The following is an 18,585-nucleotide window of genomic DNA, read 5'->3' as shown; positions in this document are numbered from 1 at the left end:
ACGCTACAACTGAGCTACAATAGCATAGACTTTCCTACATTGATGGAAGGGTTTTTTCCCCATCAGTTTTCAGAGTAGCAGCTGTTAGTCCGTATTCGCAAAAAAAGAAAAGGAGTACTTGTGGCACTTTAGAGACTAACAAATTTATTTGAGCATAAGCTGTAGCTCATGAAAGCTTATGCTCAAATAAATTTCTTAGTCTCTAAGGTGCGAGAAGTACTCCTTTTCTTTTTTTTCCCCATGAGTGTAGTTATTCCACTCTTCAAAAGTGGTAACTAGGTGAATATAGGAATTCTTCCATCAACCCTGCTGTAATCTACACTTTAGGTTAGGTGGACCAAAGTAAATTGCTCAAGGTGTGAATTTTTTCACAGCCCTGAGTGATATACCTAGCTTGATATAATTTTTTAGTGTAGAGCAGGCCTTGCAGTTAAAAGCTGTAGTGCGATTGGGACCTCTGGCTGTGTAAAACCCTGAACCCTCCAAGACGATGGTCTTCAGGGGAGCACCACCATACTATAAATGACCTAGCTAAAGCTGAAGCAAATGGAAGCTGACACTAGGATATATCCTCCAGTGAAATCTGTGCTGGAGTCTGTTCAAGGCAGGTGCTGGTGCTGGTGTTGCTGCTGTAGAAGAGAATTCCTGCTTGAGCTCTTATGAAGCATAGTCGTGCAAGATAAAACTACAGTTGTGGGAAGGCTGGTCAGTGTTGTCAATTCAAGATTTTGGGGGTAAGCCTTGGGAGACTTGTTTTACTTAAAGCCCCAGCTGCTGGAGTCAAGGGGTTATTTAGGAAACAAACTTAAAAAAAAAAAGGCTTCTTGCCCTCCTGCATAGCAGAGAAAAGCTTGAACATGTGAGTGGAGTGCCCCTGAGGGCTTCTGTCAGAAAGCAAATAAGTATGTGGGGTGGGAGGGCAAGTGTATCGGGGCCCCCAATTGTCCATAAGTGGAAGGGGGAACCCCAGTGAACATGAAGAAGGGGGGGCTCCAGATTTCTCTCACAGGCCCTCTCGATCCCCCCAGCATCTGTCTCAATTAGTTTTTCAAATCCCCCCCCCGTCGGGGGGGCTCCCCTGCCGTGTGCTGGGGGGAAGGGCTGGCTCGGGCCTAGCCGGGGGTGGCGACCCAGGCTTTGTCTGGGTGGGGGAGGGGGCGCGCGAGGCGCGCGGTGCACGCCGGAAGTTCCGCCCGCTCCACCCTGTTTCGAATTCCCAACCGCTGCGTCACGCCGGGGGCAGGCCGGCCAATCCGAGAGCGGCGCCTCGCTGCCCCCCGCCAATGGGAGGCGAGCGTAGGGGGAAGGGGCGGGACGCCGCCCGGCGCTGGAGAAGGGGAAGGCGAGAGGGAGGTGAGGCGGCGGCCCAAGATGGCGGCGGGGACGGGCAGCGCGGCGGCCGTAGTAGCGGGGGGCCCGGGCGGGCCGCCGGCGGCGGGGCCGGCCCCGGCGGGGAGCGGCGCCCCGGGCCCCGGCGCGGTGCTGATCGGGGACCGGCTGTACTCGGGGGTGCTGATCACGCTGGAGAACTGCCTGCTGCCCGACGACGCGCTGCGCTTCACCCCCTCCATGGGCAGCGGCCTGGACCCCGACACCGAGACCCAGCTGCGCGTCACCGGCTGCGAGCTCATCCAGGCGGCCGGCATCCTGCTGCGGCTCCCGCAGGTGAGCGGGGCGGGGGGGGGCCAGGCCCGCGGCGGGGGGGGGGCAGCTTCCGGTCTCAGGGGCGAACGGGGCCGCGGAGTCAGGCCCAGGCGGGAGGGGCCCGGGGGCGCCGGGCCTTTGTTGCCTGGGAGCGTCGCGCGCGGGGGGGACGGGACGACGGGGGACGCTTTGTTCTCCCCGCCCGTCGGGGCAGGGCCCCCCGCCGTCTGCTGGTGCCCAAGGGCCGCTGCGACCCCCCCCCCCCCGCGCTCCCAGAAACCAGGTGAAACCCGACCCCGGCAGCAAGCGGGGCAGACGGGCACCCCCCCGGGCCCAGCACCCGCGTTTGCAATGGGGAGGGTGGAACCGGGATCCAGAGGCGCCCCCGGCCCTTTTGTTTCCCAAGGAACCAGGCGTGTGACTCTGGCCCCGTTGCGTCCTTTACGGGCAGCGTCCCGGCCGGCTCCGCTGAGACCGGAAGCGGCTGATGTAACCATCTCTTCCGCGGTTGGCCCGGCCCTCCGGGGCCCTTCCTGGTAGCTTGGCCGAGCCTCGCTCGTTTCTCAGGGGGGATCCTCCCCCCGCCGCTCAGGCCTTGGCTTCGCTGCGGCTGGTAACGCGCACGATTCCGCAATGCCTTTCAAATGAGGTGTCTTACGCTCCTTCTCGTAAAAAGAACAGGAGGACTTGTGGCACCTTAGAGACTAACACGTTTATTGGCGCATAAGCTTTCCTGAGCTACAGCTCGCTTCACTGGATGCCTTTGGTGGGGGGGGGGGGGAAACCTTTCTCGTATGACATGTCGCCAGTTGACTTTCCTGGCGAGCTTCAGTTCCTCCTTTACGCTACCAGTAAAGAAAATGGGACAGAGTGAGATGTTGCCATGATGCTTGGAGGGGTTCAGAAAGGCGGCTATATTGAAACAAGGTTAATGAGACCTTCTGTTTAAAAAAAAAATAAAATAAAATTTTGTTTTTTGCCTAATGCTGCTACCGGGTAATCCTTATTTTAGCTGTTTTAATTTCTCTAGCCATCTTTTCTTGCATCTGAGTGCGTTTAATACGGCAACAAGGGAGTCTTTAAATATGGATATATGACTGTAAACCACAAAGACTGGCTGGGGAGCTTGGGGGCAGATTTACTTGACATTTAGTGCTGACTCATGGTTAAAATGACTCCACTTTGAGTTGGTGGTTGCCTTTTAATATTGCTCAAGGAACATAGAACCAAAAATAAACAAGTAGGAGTGTTTACATAGATGGCTGAGCCCTGGGAGCTGTTTGGACTGCAGTGTCCACCCTCATAATTACTTTTGAGTGTCCCTATAAGATATTTTGTTTTGGTACTTTTCTACTATCTCATCTGTTTTAAGACCACACATTTTGGTTCTAGGTGTTGAAAAAAAATCCTTTATAATGGTGTAGCCTTTTTTTTTAAGCTGATTGTTACCGAGTCAGGCATTTCTAATGGGTTTTATGGGACTCAGATTTGTTGTAGTGTAATTCATCTTGCTCTAGAATCCTGTATGAGAATGTTAATATTGGATTACCATTTCTTGCTTTCTAGGTGGCAATGGCAACAGGGCAGGTGCTGTTTCAGCGTTTCTTTTATACAAAATCTTTTGTGAAGCATTCCATGGAGGTAAGGATTCTTTTAAAAAATGTGCTATACATTTGATTTCTCTCATGTTTGAGAGCATGTATTATGCCCTGTTGAACTATGTGTACAGGAAACTTTCAAGCTATAGATATGTTTAGTTAAACACAGTTTTACACATCTATATTATAACAAATACTTAACTTAAAATTTTGAATATTTCTTGTTTTTACCACCACTTTCTCTTGTTATCCCTCCTAAAGCTCTTGGAGGCGATCAGTTCCAGATTTGAGCAAAACATCAGTATGTTGCAATACTTATATTTCAGCATGTGTCAATGGCCTGTGTTCATCTGGCATCCAAAATTGAAGAAGCACCGAGGCGCATAAGAGATGTAATTAACGTATTCCATCGCCTTCGGCATCTAAGAGAGAAAAAGTAAGTTTAGAATCTGAAAAATGTTCACTTTCTTCACGGCCAGTTGTTTAAATGTGGGGATTACTGAACATGAGAGCCTGAATTTAGTACCCTAGCTAGCCATAGTTGTTGTTTTTGCCTATGAGGGAGTTCAGATGCATCATGACTCAAGGAACATGGGGTAAAACCTTGATTGGGAAATGAAAACCAAAACATTAATCTGGTTATTTTCTTAAGTAGAAAAATGCTTGTACTGCTGTAAATACTAACTAGTTTGCATCAAAATATAGTAACCTGCATATGTGTCAAGTAAGATTGTTGGTTGTCTTTTAATATTGGCAGTTCACTCTTACTTGATGGAATCTGAAATAATGTCTTACAGAAAACCTGTACCTCTACTACTGGATCAAGATTATGTTAATTTGAAGAACCAAATCATAAAGGCAGAGAGAAGAGTTTTAAAGGAGCTGGGGTTCTGTGTTCATGTAAAGCACCCTCATAAGGTTTGTACGATGTTCAGCTAACCTATAAAACAGTGGGTGAGTGTTTCTCACACTCTGCCTGTTCTGGGTAGACTATTAAACTGGATAAAAGTTTCTTGTTCCACAATACTAAACCCAGTGAAGCTAGTTTACAGTGATCTTACTATCTTGTTTCTCATTCAAGAGAGTCTTAATAGTTGGTCTTGTATCTCATTGGTCAGTGAAGACTGAAGGTGGATGCAGATGTTAAGGACTGGTTAGACTTAACTGTACTTGGATACTTCACTTTGTCATAGCATGAAAACAACTTACTGTTGAATGAGCAGGTAATTTTGGAGTTAAATTCTGAAGCATTATGAATAACTCCTCTTTGACTAAGGCTCTCGAATATCCCTTTTGTCGAATCTAGCTCTGATTATAATATTCGTCATTACTGATAGGATGTGTGAAATTCTCAGTCCCAGGAATGGTGTCCTCCAAAGTGTGCTGGACTCTGCTCCCCATATGAGCTAGTCAGCACTGCTGTTTGAACCTAATAGAAGGTTAAAGTAGTGTAAGGGCTCTCCTTTTCCTTGCACTGCAGGTATCTGCTCTCTGTCTTGTAGCAATGGGCTACTACTTCAGACCTCTTCAGCTCGCTGTTGTGTAAATGCTCTTTAAATTTGAGATCAAGTGCCCTCTGATTAAAAATGTGTAGGTACCTTGCTCTGTACAGATTTTCTCTGCCCACTGCCATTCTTTCTGATCCTCCTTATTTACCGATCACAGGAATGAGCATACTCCTTCACCCACTAATTCCTGTGAATTTCCTGTAATCGTTTTCTTTTATCCAGTCTTTTTTTTTTTTTTTTTTTTTTTGTGGTTCACAAAAACTTTGTTTTGTATGTTGCTGTGAACCTTTTAAACTTTGCAGAAGCAAAAGAGGGAAGAAATGTTGGCTAGGTTTAGTCCCTCCCAATAGAGATGTTTGTGGTGGATTGGTGCCAACTGGAAAAAGTGGCAGTGTTTCCTCCCCTGTGGCAGCTAGAAGAGGAATGTTGAGTTCTATAGGAAACGCATACCTATTTTGAAAACTGAGTGGAAGGCAAGACTTCTAGATGAATAGGATGACTGAGCTCAGAAGGAGGAGTATGAGAGAGGTCAGATTTGGCTGTGCACATAAATTTTTGGAGCCTGTTGTTTCCCCCTTTGTAATTGAAGGCAGAAACTACCCTGGTAAACACTTGGCATCTTACAAGCACTCTTTCTGTGGATATTTGAGTGTGTTAAAATCTAGAACAGAATATCGGATGCCACGTGGACATCCTCTCTGAATTAAATATTTGGCTATAAAGATTCTTGGTAATAACTCAATAACCCATATCTTCCAGATAATCGTTATGTACCTTCAGGTATTAGAATGTGAACGTAACCAACACCTGGTCCAGACTTCATGGTAAGTTGATCTTGCTTGTTATATGAGACCAGCAGGGCAGTGGCAGAAATATGTCATTTGAGGCACTCTGGGCAACATTGGTGTAGCCCACAACTATGTTCATGGAATAGACAGTTCCAGTGTTTCCTGGAGTGCCCCAACCTACTACCCAAATGTTGATCGGCCTCTAAGTTTCAGGCACTGTCTTAAATGGTAAGATAGCTTTTAAACCCCTCAACCTTTGCTCTTTCTTCCCTTTTCTCCTACCCTTTGCCCTTCCCTCTAAAGTGAAAATGTTAAGTGGTTGTTTCTTTGGGTAAATCATATGTGCAGTTCTTGTCCGTCGCTGATGCTGGGAGACAGACTTTCCCAACACTTGAGCTGCTGGTTGCAACAAGGCTATCAGGAACCCTCGACATAAATCCTTTTTATCCACATGGATAATCCAAGATGTCAGCTACTAAGACTGGATAACTCAGTGTTTTTGCATTTGTCATGAAACGTCTTCTGCCTGTCTTGTGTTGCTTCACTGTAGTGAAGACTCATTTGGGGATGGGTATCGAAGTTAAAATTCCAGGTCTTGATTGTAACAAACATGTAACTCATGAAACAATGACATAATTTAAAAATTGGAATAATGAATCTAAAGGTCATATTTCTGCTGACTGAACTCTCTGGTACTGTGATCTGTTTGGTGGAGAACCTGTTTTGACTTTTCTTTTCTGTACTCTTTTAATCAAAGGGTAGCCTCTGAGGGTAAGTGACTAAGACTTCTCTGCTGCCCAAGCGCTATGGTGCAGGGATAACTGCCGTCTTCAGTCAAACCAAAGCAGGCTCTACAAAGAGAAGGCTGACTCTAGACAGGTGGTATAAATACGATAGTATAGTAACTGGCCAACTGCTTCTTGTGCTTATACTTTTGTTTTTTGTTGTTGTGCCGTTGACTCTATTGTATATATTAGAACTTGATTGTTTAAATTTTGAAAACTGTTAATTTTAATATGTTTTAACTATGTTAAAGATGCTGTACGTTTTTAAAATGCCTGAAAGAAAAAAAAACTATTTAAGGTGGGATTTAAGTCTTATGCGTAAATTAACTAACTGGTAGACTTCAGGTTTTTATCGTATCTGTGGATGTTATTTAATCCAACACTGAAGATACTTGAGTAGAGGGTCTGCAGTTTGGAATGAAGTACAGCAATGACGCTGGACGTTTTCCCTACTTCCAGATTACACAATACCATTGCATTCAGAATTCACATGTGAAGTAAGACTATCAGGCACCAATTTCCCTTTTTTGTTTGGGATGCAGAGAAATAACTATTAGAGCAATACCCTAACCATTCATTGCTTCCAGTACCTGGAAGATCATGGGTATCCAGTATAACTGATGTTTGAAGTGCAGTGGTTTTACAGAACAACTTAAAGCTGAAGAAATGTGACAAATGTTTAATTCTACATGCCCCCCAAACTCCGAGCCCAAAGGCCTGTTAGCCAGTTAGTTTTTGTTTAGCAGTTTGGAAAAGGAAGCCCATTCATCCTTCACAAGGTATGAATACTACTACTCTCGCTGCACTTCATTTCACAAAGGCTTTCTCTGATCTCCTTCAAAATGTCTTCTCCATAGCAAAAACAGGTGATAGAACAGCATGACTTAGTTTAAGCTTTCCTGATGGGCAAGGTGAAGGACGGTCAAGACTAAGCCTTTAACTTGCCACTTTTTTCCCAGTGGTCAGTCGCTCCCCATGTATTAGAACTGAAATATATAGTAAAGAATAAAACACATAGATGGAAATGTGATTCATGAGCATCTCCTCTTTCTATAAACTGGTTTTAAATGGGCTGTGGGCTCTGGTTTGGGCCTCCTTGAGTTAATGAATCCTTGTGTACTGCATTACCCGCACGATCAATTTCGAACTCTCTTCCTAGAAAGCTTGTATAACTATATGGTGGTCTTTGTTTTGGGTGGTGTTTTCTCTCTTGCCCACCTGACATGCTGCTTGAAAGAAATATTTCTTTAAAAATTATACCTTTAAGCATTTTATTTGTTGATAAATTCAGATGCAAGTACTTTGAAAATACAAACTTCCTTGAGGATTTAAAATCAAAATCTTTAACATGTGTACTGACTGTTGTGGAATATGTGCAATATTTTACAGTTGTCTCATTCTGTGAATATTCATTTTAAGAAACCTTGTTGAAATGGGACATTTGGAAACGATACTGTCATATGCCAGAGAAGAGGAGACCTGTTTGAATACTGAACCGTCCCTCTGCATTGATGATCCCAAATATCTGGATTTCTTCCACGACTAGCTTTTGCATCACAAATGGATTCTGTCTTGGATGCTGTCTCACTAATGGAAAATGGACAGGTTCCAAAAACTTTCCAGTGGAAATGGGTACATGCTGAAGTGGATTGCATTTCACCAGAGAACTCCAGCAGGATCGGCAACTTTGAACACTAGCTTTGAGTTTGCATGCTTCTCTGCACTCCGGGATTGAGCCTAGATTTTTTGTTACTGAGTTCTTTACAGATTATGTTTTCTCTACAAAAACATTTGTTTTTGCATGAGAGCAGGCCAGTAGATCTAGAGGGAAAAGTAAAGTTAAAATTGGTTCTCTTTCATAACTGATTTGTCTGACAGCCAGTCAGAAACTTATTCCCAACCACATATCCATCCTCTTGAAGAAATTTTTTCTAATTTCTCTTCAGATTTACAGGAGTCTAGCATTTGAGCTTAGTAATAGAATGCATAGAGAAGTAGTTACTGTAGAATGGAAGAGAATAGAACAGAGAGGCATTGTGCAGGGGGTTGCAATTGTCCCCTTATTGTGTCTTTCAGGAATTACATGAATGACAGTCTACGAACAGATGTCTTTGTAAGATTCCAGCCAGAAAATATTGCCTGTGCCTGTATCTACCTTGCAGCTAGAACATTGGAGGTGAAAAATCTATTTATATTTTGTCGTTTCAGTTTATATTAAGGTTTTCATGCAGAAGTAGAAAATTGATTATATGACTTCTCAATTGTAGATCCCACTTCCTAACCGTCCTCACTGGTTTCTACTGTTTGGAGCAACAGAGGAGGAAATTCAAGGGATTTGTATAAAAATCCTGCAGCTATATACTCGGAAAAAGGTTCGCTATTGTTTTATACAGTGTGTATTCAGAATAAATAGGGCAAAACATCTTGCTCCCATTGAAGCCAGTTGCAAAGCTCCCACTTCTCTGGGAGCAGGATCCAGACCCCTGTGAGTCATATCTCTTCTAAGCATGGATGGTCAATTGAAACAGTACAGAGAACTAATTTTTTTTTATGTGCGTTTGCAGGTTGATTTGTCTTATCTGGAAAGCAAAGTAGAAAAGAAAAAACTAGCCATTGAAGAGGCAAAAGCACTAGCTAAAGGTCTGCTACCTGACAGGACTCCCAATTTGGATAACACGTCAGGGTTTTCCCCTGTTCCTAAAAATGGTTGGTATCAATGTACCTAGTTTCCATATTTGGACTGCATTGCTTTTCTCCCATATTTTGGGGATATTACAGTGACTTAATAACTTGAGTAAGAATCCTGTCTCAGTCAGGCTATTTTAGATTGCAGGTATTCCTTGTTAAGCTCTCTGTATTCCAAATGATGATGCAAATGCTGCTGTTTTGCAGTGTAATCACTCTGTAGAAAGGAGTAGTCAAACTACTCATGAAATTTTTCCCATTCTTTTTCTTAGCCTCATGTGTGCTAGAAGAAAGGCAGCGTTGGGACATGACACAACTATTTATGTACTAAGTTTACAGCCTCAGAAATTTACTTTAGATTTGAATAACTCGTGACTTACCTAAAGGTGTCCAAGTTTCACCCTTTATCTGTATGTACTGCAAAGGGCATCTAGAGGGATGTGGTAATTTAGTCAATTCTTGCCCTCGTTAGTCAGGGCAGGTGACCCATTCAACCACTGCTTGCCACTCCTTACAGTTGGGTTGCCTGCTAAAGATTGACATCTTTTTGATACGCATGTGGAGGGGATGAAGTGTAAACTTTTACATTTTTCTTTTAGAGTCTCCAAAAGAAGGTAAAGGAAATAAACCTTCCCCACTTGCTGTGCAGGCAATGAAGAATGCCAAACGAAAAATGGACGGAACAAAAAGAATGAATTCCAACAGCCCAGTGAATGGGTAAGATTCCACATTATATAGATACTACCTTTTTTTTTTTTTTCCCTCCTAGCACTTAAATCTAAATCTTACTTGGATTCTGTCATTCATAGCATTCAGAAAGGAAGGGAGAGCAGGAGTGGAAGCAGAAGTCGAGAGCAGAGTTATTCAAGATCACCATCTAGATCAGCGTCTCCTAAGCGCAGGTATGTACTGAAATGGGTGGAAGTTCTGAGTCCCATTCGTAACCTGCTATGCTAATGGCAAACTACCATCCCAGAGAATGGTGCTTTGGTAGTCAGTGGACTCTGTTGAAGCAACAACTACAGCGATTTGTATAAAACTTTAAACCCTGTTTGAGCTCTGGAAATGAGACTAGTGTATGGAGTTGCAACGTGGTGGCCAGTGTAAGTTAAAGTGAAGTTTAGGGTTCGAGGAATAACTGCATGTGAATGGCGCCATCTTACTCAGCAAATCTGCTCCTTGTGCCCATAGTCCTTTCTGCTGACTTAAATGACAATAAGTTTATACTGCTTCTTACTATCCTCGCCATAGAGGCAACAAAGCTTGGGGGATAGGGAAATGGATTCTCCCTCCATTATGCCTTGTGCCACCTGTACCAAACACTGGGGTTGCACTAGCAGAACTGAGGTCCAAATTTGGCCTGCAAAGCCTCTTGCTGGTGGTGATGCTCAGTCTAGGAAATTAGAGAGAAGAAAAATCTATGGTAAATGGGCTCAATTTACAAGTATATAGCTATCCATGAGAGGTAATCATAGAACCTCCCAAATCCATACATCTTCTAAAATTCTTACAGAAAGAAATCAGCTTCATAATTACAGCAGAAGGTTTTGGATTGTTAATAAAATGTGTTTGAAATACTGAACAGTATCTTTCACAAGGATCTTGGTTTTTTACCCATCCAATAACAGATATAATGATTACAAATGTTACCTATTATTTTAGTTCTACAGGAAATTACTTACACTGTGTTTTAATTTGTTATGGGGTATGAGCTGGGGAAGTATTGTGTTTGAAGGCAGGTGACACAGACAAAAGCTAAAATCTGTTGAAATATGTCTTAAGATTTGCTGGTTCAACTAATCAAATTAGTAGCTCTGTATTTAGAGAAGCGGCTTTTGCTTGCAAGATCTGTTTTGAGGGCAGCTTTCAACCTCAATTGTAGTTGACAAGTAAGGGTGGCATTTTAAAGGACAGTGTCAAATCATTTTCTTCTGAAACCTTTTTTCCTTGTGTTCCAAGTAGCACCTAAGATTACTATAATCTGTCTTTTAATGTTGTAAAGTAATCGGGCATTGATTGTTAAAGCACTCACTGTTTGTTCTCTTCTCCTCCTGCTTCCCTGTCTTAGAAAAAGTGAAAGCTACTCGACATCGAGTGGTTCCAAATCCCACAGCCGCTCCAGGAGTCGCAGTGATTCTCCCCCAAGACAGTTCAACCATAGTGCTAGTTACAAAGGCTCTAAAATGAGGAGTTACAAAAAGTCAAAGGACTACAAATATTCGACACACAAGCCAAGGAAGTCCCGCAGCAGGAGCTCATCCCGTTCCCGAAGCCACTCACGAGAGCGTTCTGATCATTCTGGGAAGTACAAGAAAAAAAGTCACTACTACAGAGAGAGACATGAGCGTTCCCACTCCTATGAGCGTACGGGTCATCGTTATGACCGAGACCACCCTGGCCACAGCAGGCATAGGAGATGAGCGCTACAAAGGGTTCTCCTATGTCCTTTGGGATTCAGAGTGGAGCCCGATTTTCCCCCATTTTGCCCTTGTAGCATAGGGTTAGCCTGGGTCTAAACCACTTAGCATCAGTAATCTTTTCTAACCCTGTGCTTGTTGGCATGAATACAAATACAAAGACACTGAACAGACATGATGATGTGGAAGACTTGATCTGGTAGATGGCTTAGTTGTTCTGCTGCTGGAATGTCTCTTAGAAACACTGAAGAGCCTCTCTGTTGTAGTGGCTGCTCCTATGCCTGCTCTTTGGTAATGGGTATATTTGCATACTGTAGTGCAATGGTGTTAGTATATTTCTGGACTTGGAGTATTGAGAGCACCAATTTCCTTGCTCAGCAATTAGAGAATTCTGCTGAACCAGCCCTTCCTGGTGGAGCTAGAAGAAAGCTCAAATGTTTCATGAACACCATTAGTGGCTTGGTGCTAACAAAGCTGTCGTTTCATACTGACTCAATTATGTTGTACAAATGTAAGGTGATATTTCTAGAACTGATGCCTATATTAGGTTACATTGTGTATATATTTTGCAGTGTTTAACAATACAATATGGGAATATGGCCTTATTAGCCCTTATACTTTCTCCACCATGTAAATAAGCATTTGTTTAATACAAGTGAAAGCTATATACTGAAAAGTCAAAACTTGAATTCTATCAATTTAAGATTTGTGTAGAGAATTCTGATAAATGTGAAAGTATTTAGCTCTGTGTATTGAAAGTAGTATATTTTTATCCGTGCAATGCTGTGTGCAGGCCACCAGCTCATAGAGAAGTTTCATATATATACATTTTTATGTGTTTTGAATAACTCTATACTCAGGATCTTTGACACTCTGAAGAACTGGTAGTTTGTCAGTCTGCTTGCTTGTTTAAAAACAGAAAGTGTTTAAAAAAAAAAACAAAAAAAAACAAAAAAAACAGCCCAAGTACACAGCTCAGGAGTATCCGTTTTAGTGGTATATCTGAGCTGTTCCTGTGCTCCCTAATTTCATTAAAGTATTTGATTTTTGTATTTAAACTCCATGATGTTACTGTCTGTTGTAATTCAGAGACTTCTAAGTTGTACTGCCATGCTAATCCAAAAAGGGGAAAAATAACCTGACTTCAAATAGGAGTAAATGAATAGGTTATAAGGTTTTTATTTTTAAACTGGCGTGTGCCATTCATAGAATCATAGAATATCAGGGTTGGAAGGGACCCCAGAAGGTCATCTAGTCCAACCCCCTGCTCAAAGCAGGACCAAGTCCCAGTTAAATCATCCCAGCCAGGGCTTTGTCAAGCCTGACCTTAAAAACCTCTAAGGAAGGAGATTCTACCACCTCCCTAGGTAACGCATTCCAGTGTTTCACCACCCTCTTAGTGAAAAAGTTTTTCCTAATATCCAATCTAAACCTCCCCCATTGCAACTTGAGACCATTACTCCTCGTTCTGTCATCTGCTACCATTGAGAACAGTCTAGAGCCATCCTCTTTGAAACCCCCTTTCAGGTAGTTGAAAGCAGCTATCAAATCCCCCCTCATTCTTCTCTTCTGCAGACTAAACAATCCCAGCTCCCTCAGCCTCTCCTCATAAGTCATGTGCTCTAGACCCCTAATCATTTTTGTTGCCCTTCGCTGTACTCTTTCCAATTTATCCACATCCTTCTTGTAGTGTGGGGCCCAAAACTGGACACAGTACTCCAGATGAGGCCTCACCAGTGTCGAATAGAGGGGAACGATCACGTCCCTCGATCTGCTCGCTATGCCCCTACTTATACATCCCAAAATGCCATTGGCCTTCTTGGCAACAAGGGCACACTGCTGACTCATATCCAGCTTCTCGTCCACTGTCACCCCTAGGTCCTTTTCCGCAGAACTGCTGCCGAGCCATTCGGTCCCTAGTCTGTAGCGGTGCATTGGATTCTTCCATCCTAAGTGCAGGACCCTGCACTTATCCTTATTGAACCTCATTAGATTTCTTTTGGCCCAATCCTCCAATTTGTCTAGGTCCTTCTGTATCCTATCCCTCCCCTCCAGCGTATCTACCACTCCTCCCAGTTTAGTATCATCCGCAAATTTGCTGAGAGTGCAATCCACACCATCCTCCAGATCATTTATGAAGATATTGAACAAAACGGGCCCCAGGACCGACCCCTGGGGCACTCCACTTGACACCGGCTGCCAACTAGACATGGAGCCATTGATCACTACCCGTTGAGCCCGACAATCTAGCCAGCTTTCTACCCACCTTATAGTGCATTCATCCGGCCCATACTTCCTTAACTTGCTGACAAGAATGCTGTGGGAGACCGTGTCAAAAGCTTTGCTAAAGTCAAGAAACAATACATCCACTGCTTTCCCTTCATCCACAGAACCAGTAATCTCATCATAAAAGGCGATTAGATTAGTCAGGCATGACCTTCCCTTGGTTAATCCATGCTGACTGTTCCTGATCACTTTCCTCTCCTCTAAGTGCTTCAGGATTGATTCTTTGAGGACCTGCTCCATGATTTTTCCAGGGACTGAGGTGAGGCTGACTGGCCTGTAATTCCCAGGATCCTCCTTCTTCCCTTTTTTAAAGATGGGCACTACATTAGCCTTTTTCCAGTCATCCGGGACTTCCCCCGTTCGCCACGAGTTTTCAAAGATAATGGCCAAGGGCTCTGCAATCACAGCCGCCAATTCCTTCAGCACTCTCGGATGCAATTCGTCCGGCCCCATGGACTTGTGCACGTCCAGCTTTTCTAAATAGTCCCTAACCACCTCTATCTCTACAGAGGGCTGGCCATCTCTTCCCCATTTTGTGATGCCCAGCACAGCAGTCTGGGAGCTGACCTTGTTAGTGAAAACAGAGGCAAAAAAAGCATTGAGTACATTAGCTTTTTCCACATCCTCTGTCACTAGCTTGCCTCCCTCATTCAGTAAGGGGCCCACACTTTCCTTGGCTTTCTTCTTGTTGCCAACATACCTGAAGAAACCCTTCTTGTTACTCTTGACATCTCTTGCTAGCTGCAGCTCCAGGTGCGATTTGGCCCTCCTGATATCTTTCCTACATGCCCGAGCAATATTTTTATACTCTTCCCTGGTCATATGTCCAACCTTCCACTTCTTGTAAGCTTCTTTTTTATGTTTAAGATCCGCTAGGATTTCACCATTAAGCCAAGCTGGTCGCCTGCCATATTCACTATTCTTTCGACTCATCGGGATGGTTTGTCCCTGTAACCTCAACAGGGATTCCTTGAAATACAGCCAGCTCTCCTGGACTCCCTTCCCTTTCATGTTAGTCCCCCAGGGGATCCTGGCCATCTGTTCCCTGAGGGAGTCAAAGTCTGCTTTCCTGAAGTCCAGGGTCCGTATCCTGCTGCTTACCTTTCTTCCCTGCGTCAGGATCCTGAACTCAACCAACTCATGGTCACTGCCTCCCAGATTCCCATCCACTTTTGCTTCCCCCACTAATTCTACCCGGTTTGTGAGCAGCAGGTCAAGAAAAGCGCTCCCCCTAGTTGGCTCCCCTAGCACTTGCACCAGGAAATTGTCCCCTACGCTTTCCAAAAACTTCCTGGATTGTCTATGCACCGCTGTATTGCTCTCCCAGCAGATATCAGGAAAATTAAAGTCACCCATGAGAATCAGGGCATGCGATCTAGTAGCTTCCGTGAGTTGCCGGAAGAAAGCCTCATCCACCTCATCCCCCTGGTCCGGTGGTCTATAGCAGACTCCCACCATGACATCACTCTTGTTGCACACACTTCTACACTTAATCCAGAGACACTCAGGTTTTTCCACAGTTTCGTACCGGAGCTCTGAGCAGTCATACTGCTCCCTTACATATAGTGCTACTCCCCCACCTTTTCTGCCCTGCCTGTCCTTCCTGAACAGTTTATAACCATCCATGACTGTACTCCAGTCATGTGAGTTATCCCACCAAGTCTCTGTTATTCCAATCACGTCATAATTCCTTGACATCACCAGGACCTCCAGTTCTCCCTGCTTGTTTCCAAGGCTTTGTGCATTTGTATATAAGCACTTGAGATAACCTGTTGATCGCCCCTCATTCCCATTGCAAATATAAATACTGTTTCAGAGTAATTTTGTAGCACATGTTTACAGGGGATGCGAGTAATGGTAAAACAGGTCTCTTCTTTTCCCATGGGAGGGAGTTAAATGCTGTGCAACTTAGGTCCATAAGAGTTTTCATCAGTGCAGGTGTAACAGGGTTAACTGCCTGAAGTGGTGAGTGTTTTCCTACCCTTGGAAAGAAAGTAATGATGGCTGCTGATAGGTTGACAGTGGTTCCTGTGAATTTCTAGCCACTGAGGGTATGTCTACACAGCCCGCAGCAGCAAGCTCCTGAGCCTGGGTTGACAGGTTCACATGCTGCAGCACTAAAAATAGTTGTGTGTAGACGTCATGGCTTGGGCTCTGAAGTCTACAGCATTATTTTTAGTGCAGTAGTGAGAGCCTGAATCTTTTGACCCAGGCTTGGAGGCTCGCAGCCAGGGGATGTATAGACATACCCTGATACAGCATAGGTTAGCTTTAGTTGCCTAGATACTAAAGTGAGGGTGGGGCATTATTAATGCCCTCATATGTCTTCGAGGGATCTGCTGGCAGGCTCATCCCATGAGCATTTACAAAGATTTTCAGTGTCCCATCAACAGGCGTGCACAGCATGAGGGGTGAGTCAGCCATTAGTATGGCATTGAAGTTCCTTGTTCCCATATCCCAGAACAGAATTGTGCAAGCAGTGTAGTATAACTTGCAAATTTGCCTTGGAAGAAGGGTGCTCCTGGGTCCCACTCCACTAATTGCAGTGCAGGGGGGAGAATAAACAAAATGCTGTGGTTTCTAGAGCTGAACAGCAACAGTTTCCCCTTCCTGCTGTTTTTGCCCTGGCCCTTCCCACACCCTAATGACTCATGGCAGCTTCCTCATGTTGCCACAGTTTCCCACAAACTGCTCTGGAGCAGGGGAAGCAGAGCAACCACAAGGACCTGAAGCAGGGCTGCTCCCGGTGTATCACCTAGGAAGTGCTGAGCACCCCAAGCCTGTGACAATCAGGCCTCCCCAAAATGCTTCAGATTGGGATAAAAGTGGAGGCACCCAGGTAACTCATCACACATGCTGCCCTGCATGTGCCACAATGTATTGTGTATGTTGCTGTCTTCTATCACTGCACCAAGGGTTAAATGTTGCTTGCTCTGCCATCTGACCTCTGAGTTTCTTAAAAAAAAAACAAAAAAACCCTTTGTTTTTAAAGCAAAATCACTTGAAATTAATTGAGCTGACAGCTGAGGAAAACTAATGGGAAGAGACTAAATAGTGATGGTGCAGTTAAGCCCTGTGGATAAGTTTATTGGTGTGTTAGACTTCTTCCTCGAGAGTTTCAGGGTTTTTTTTTCTTGTTTGTTCTCCATTGGTTCAGAGTTCTGGCAATGCTGCTGCTTACACTTCACTTGAACATAAACCCCTAAAAAGGCTTTACTCCATCCAGCAAGTCTCAGTCCCTCCAAAAAATAATACTGAAACAGAAGAAACTTAAACATTTGTTATAAGGAACTTTAATCTTCTGTAAGGACATGTCCATGTGGAGAAAATTACTGGTCTAGCTATACCAGTAAAACTCCCATGGGCCTACTTGTCTTCCTGAATAAGAGTGCTTGTTTTCTGATTTTTAATTTGCTTTGAAAGCAGTATAAATATCCAAAAAGAGCCTTCCTTTTTGGGGATACAAATGTCCACATAGGGAATTCTACCACTCTGGCTATGCTAGTAATCTTCCCTCTGGAGACCAGCCCTCAGTTGAAAGCCATTTCAGAATGTTGGGGGGCTATAGGCACCTCCCACATACATGAAAGAGTCAGCTGCTAGCCCTCAAACAGCATATGATCTAATTTTGGACATGACATGGAGAGGGTGACAAAGTTTGAAGTCAGTGAGGACAAGGGTTACAGTAAGGTCCCACAGTTACCTAGCTTTGCATGGTTTCAGAGTAGCAGCCGTACTCCTTTTCTTCTAGCTTTGCATGTAGCTGCTATATGGTTCCATAACAGTGGCTTTTATATGTAACTCACTTTTTGCTAATGATCTGTTACTTTACATTACTGGTCAAACTTGAGGGACTTTGGTCTTTAGGTATCTTCAGCGCCTGTTTCTCAAGTAGCCCAAGTAGAAGCAGTTGTCTATAGGCTGAGACATAGGAAAACTCTGTAGAGCTTAAGTTAGGATTGTGCAGTGTCAAGGAATATAACTTGAGAGTGTGAGGAGGGGAAGGATACTAGCATGGAGTTGTTCTAACTGGTTTTAACCAAGCTGGTCTCTTCTTTCATCTATTCAAAAGCCAGCAAACTATCTGCCTTCGCCTGTATTTTGCACACATGGAGGGAAACTGAAGTAAGTTCACACTTCAGTGGCTATTTGGATTATTTAGTATACACTGTCTTAAAGTAACGAGCTCAAAGCAGTACATCAAAGTAATCTTGACCTGTCCAAAGCGTTACTCTGTTTGGATTAGAAAGAACAGAAGAATAGCTCTACTCAGTCAGACCAATGGTCCATCTAGCCCACTATCCTGTTGGCTGACAGTGGCCAGTGCCAGTTGCTTCAGAAGGACTGAATGGAACAAGGCAACTTGAAGAGTTATCCACCCCTTATCATCCACTTCCAGCTTCTGGTAATCGGAGCTTGAAGGAAAGCTATAGCATGGGATTGCATCCCTGATCATCTTGGCTAATAGCCACTAATAGACCTGTCCTCCATGAACTTATTTTTTTAACCCACTTATACTTTTGGCCTTCAAAATGTCCCATGGCAATGAATTGACTGCACTGTGTGAAGAAGTACTTAAGTTTGTTTTTAAACCTGTTGCCTATTCATTTCATTGGGTGACTCTTGGTTCCTGTGTAATGTGAGAGGCCAAAGAACAGTTCCTTATTCACTTTCTCCACAACATTTGTGATTTTATAGACCTCTATCATAGCCCCCCTTAGTGGTCTCTTCCAAGCAGAACAGTCCCTGTCTTCTTAATCTCTCATATGAAAGATGCTCTGTATCCCTTCTCTGTACTTTTTCCAATTCTAATTATCTTTTTTGAGACGAGGGGATCCAAACTGCATGCAGTATTCAAGGTTTGGGTGTACCAT

The 18,585-nt window shown here is 43.9% G+C and overlaps 1 protein-coding gene across 6 annotated transcripts; it reads left to right on the top strand.

Moving 5' to 3' along the window:
• Positions 1–1,356: 1,356 nt before the first annotated feature.
• Positions 1,357–12,483, top strand: CCNL2 (cyclin L2). Of its 6 annotated transcripts, XM_038376744.2 has the most exons (11): positions 1,357–1,665; positions 3,211–3,285; positions 3,569–3,678; positions 4,040–4,160; positions 5,510–5,574; positions 8,400–8,499; positions 8,591–8,695; positions 8,888–9,029; positions 9,608–9,725; positions 9,818–9,910; positions 11,077–12,483. In XM_038376744.2, the coding sequence occupies exons 1-11, from the start codon at positions 1,372–1,374 to the stop codon at positions 11,426–11,428; spliced, it is 1,575 nt and encodes a 524-aa protein (XP_038232672.1). In that variant the 5' UTR covers positions 1,357–1,371; the 3' UTR covers positions 11,429–12,483. The 6 variants fall into 6 exon arrangements, 4 of the variants coding, with proteins under 4 accessions (XP_038232672.1, XP_043355754.1, XP_038232673.1 ...); XM_038376745.2 differs by lacking the exon at positions 1,357–1,665 and having other exon boundaries at positions 3,224–3,285; positions 3,504–3,678; XR_006276311.1 differs by lacking the exons at positions 8,591–8,695; positions 8,888–9,029; positions 9,608–9,725; positions 9,818–9,910; positions 11,077–12,483 and adding an exon at positions 6,296–6,417.
• The last annotated feature ends 6,102 nt before the right edge of the window (positions 12,484–18,585 follow it).

Source organism: Dermochelys coriacea, chromosome 18 (genome assembly GCF_009764565.3).
Source record: "Dermochelys coriacea isolate rDerCor1 chromosome 18, rDerCor1.pri.v4, whole genome shotgun sequence".
Classification (NCBI taxonomy): Eukaryota; Metazoa; Chordata; order Testudines; family Dermochelyidae; genus Dermochelys; species Dermochelys coriacea.
The sequence above is the reverse complement of the archived record's forward strand: the minus strand, read 5'-3'. Positions and strand labels throughout refer to the sequence as shown.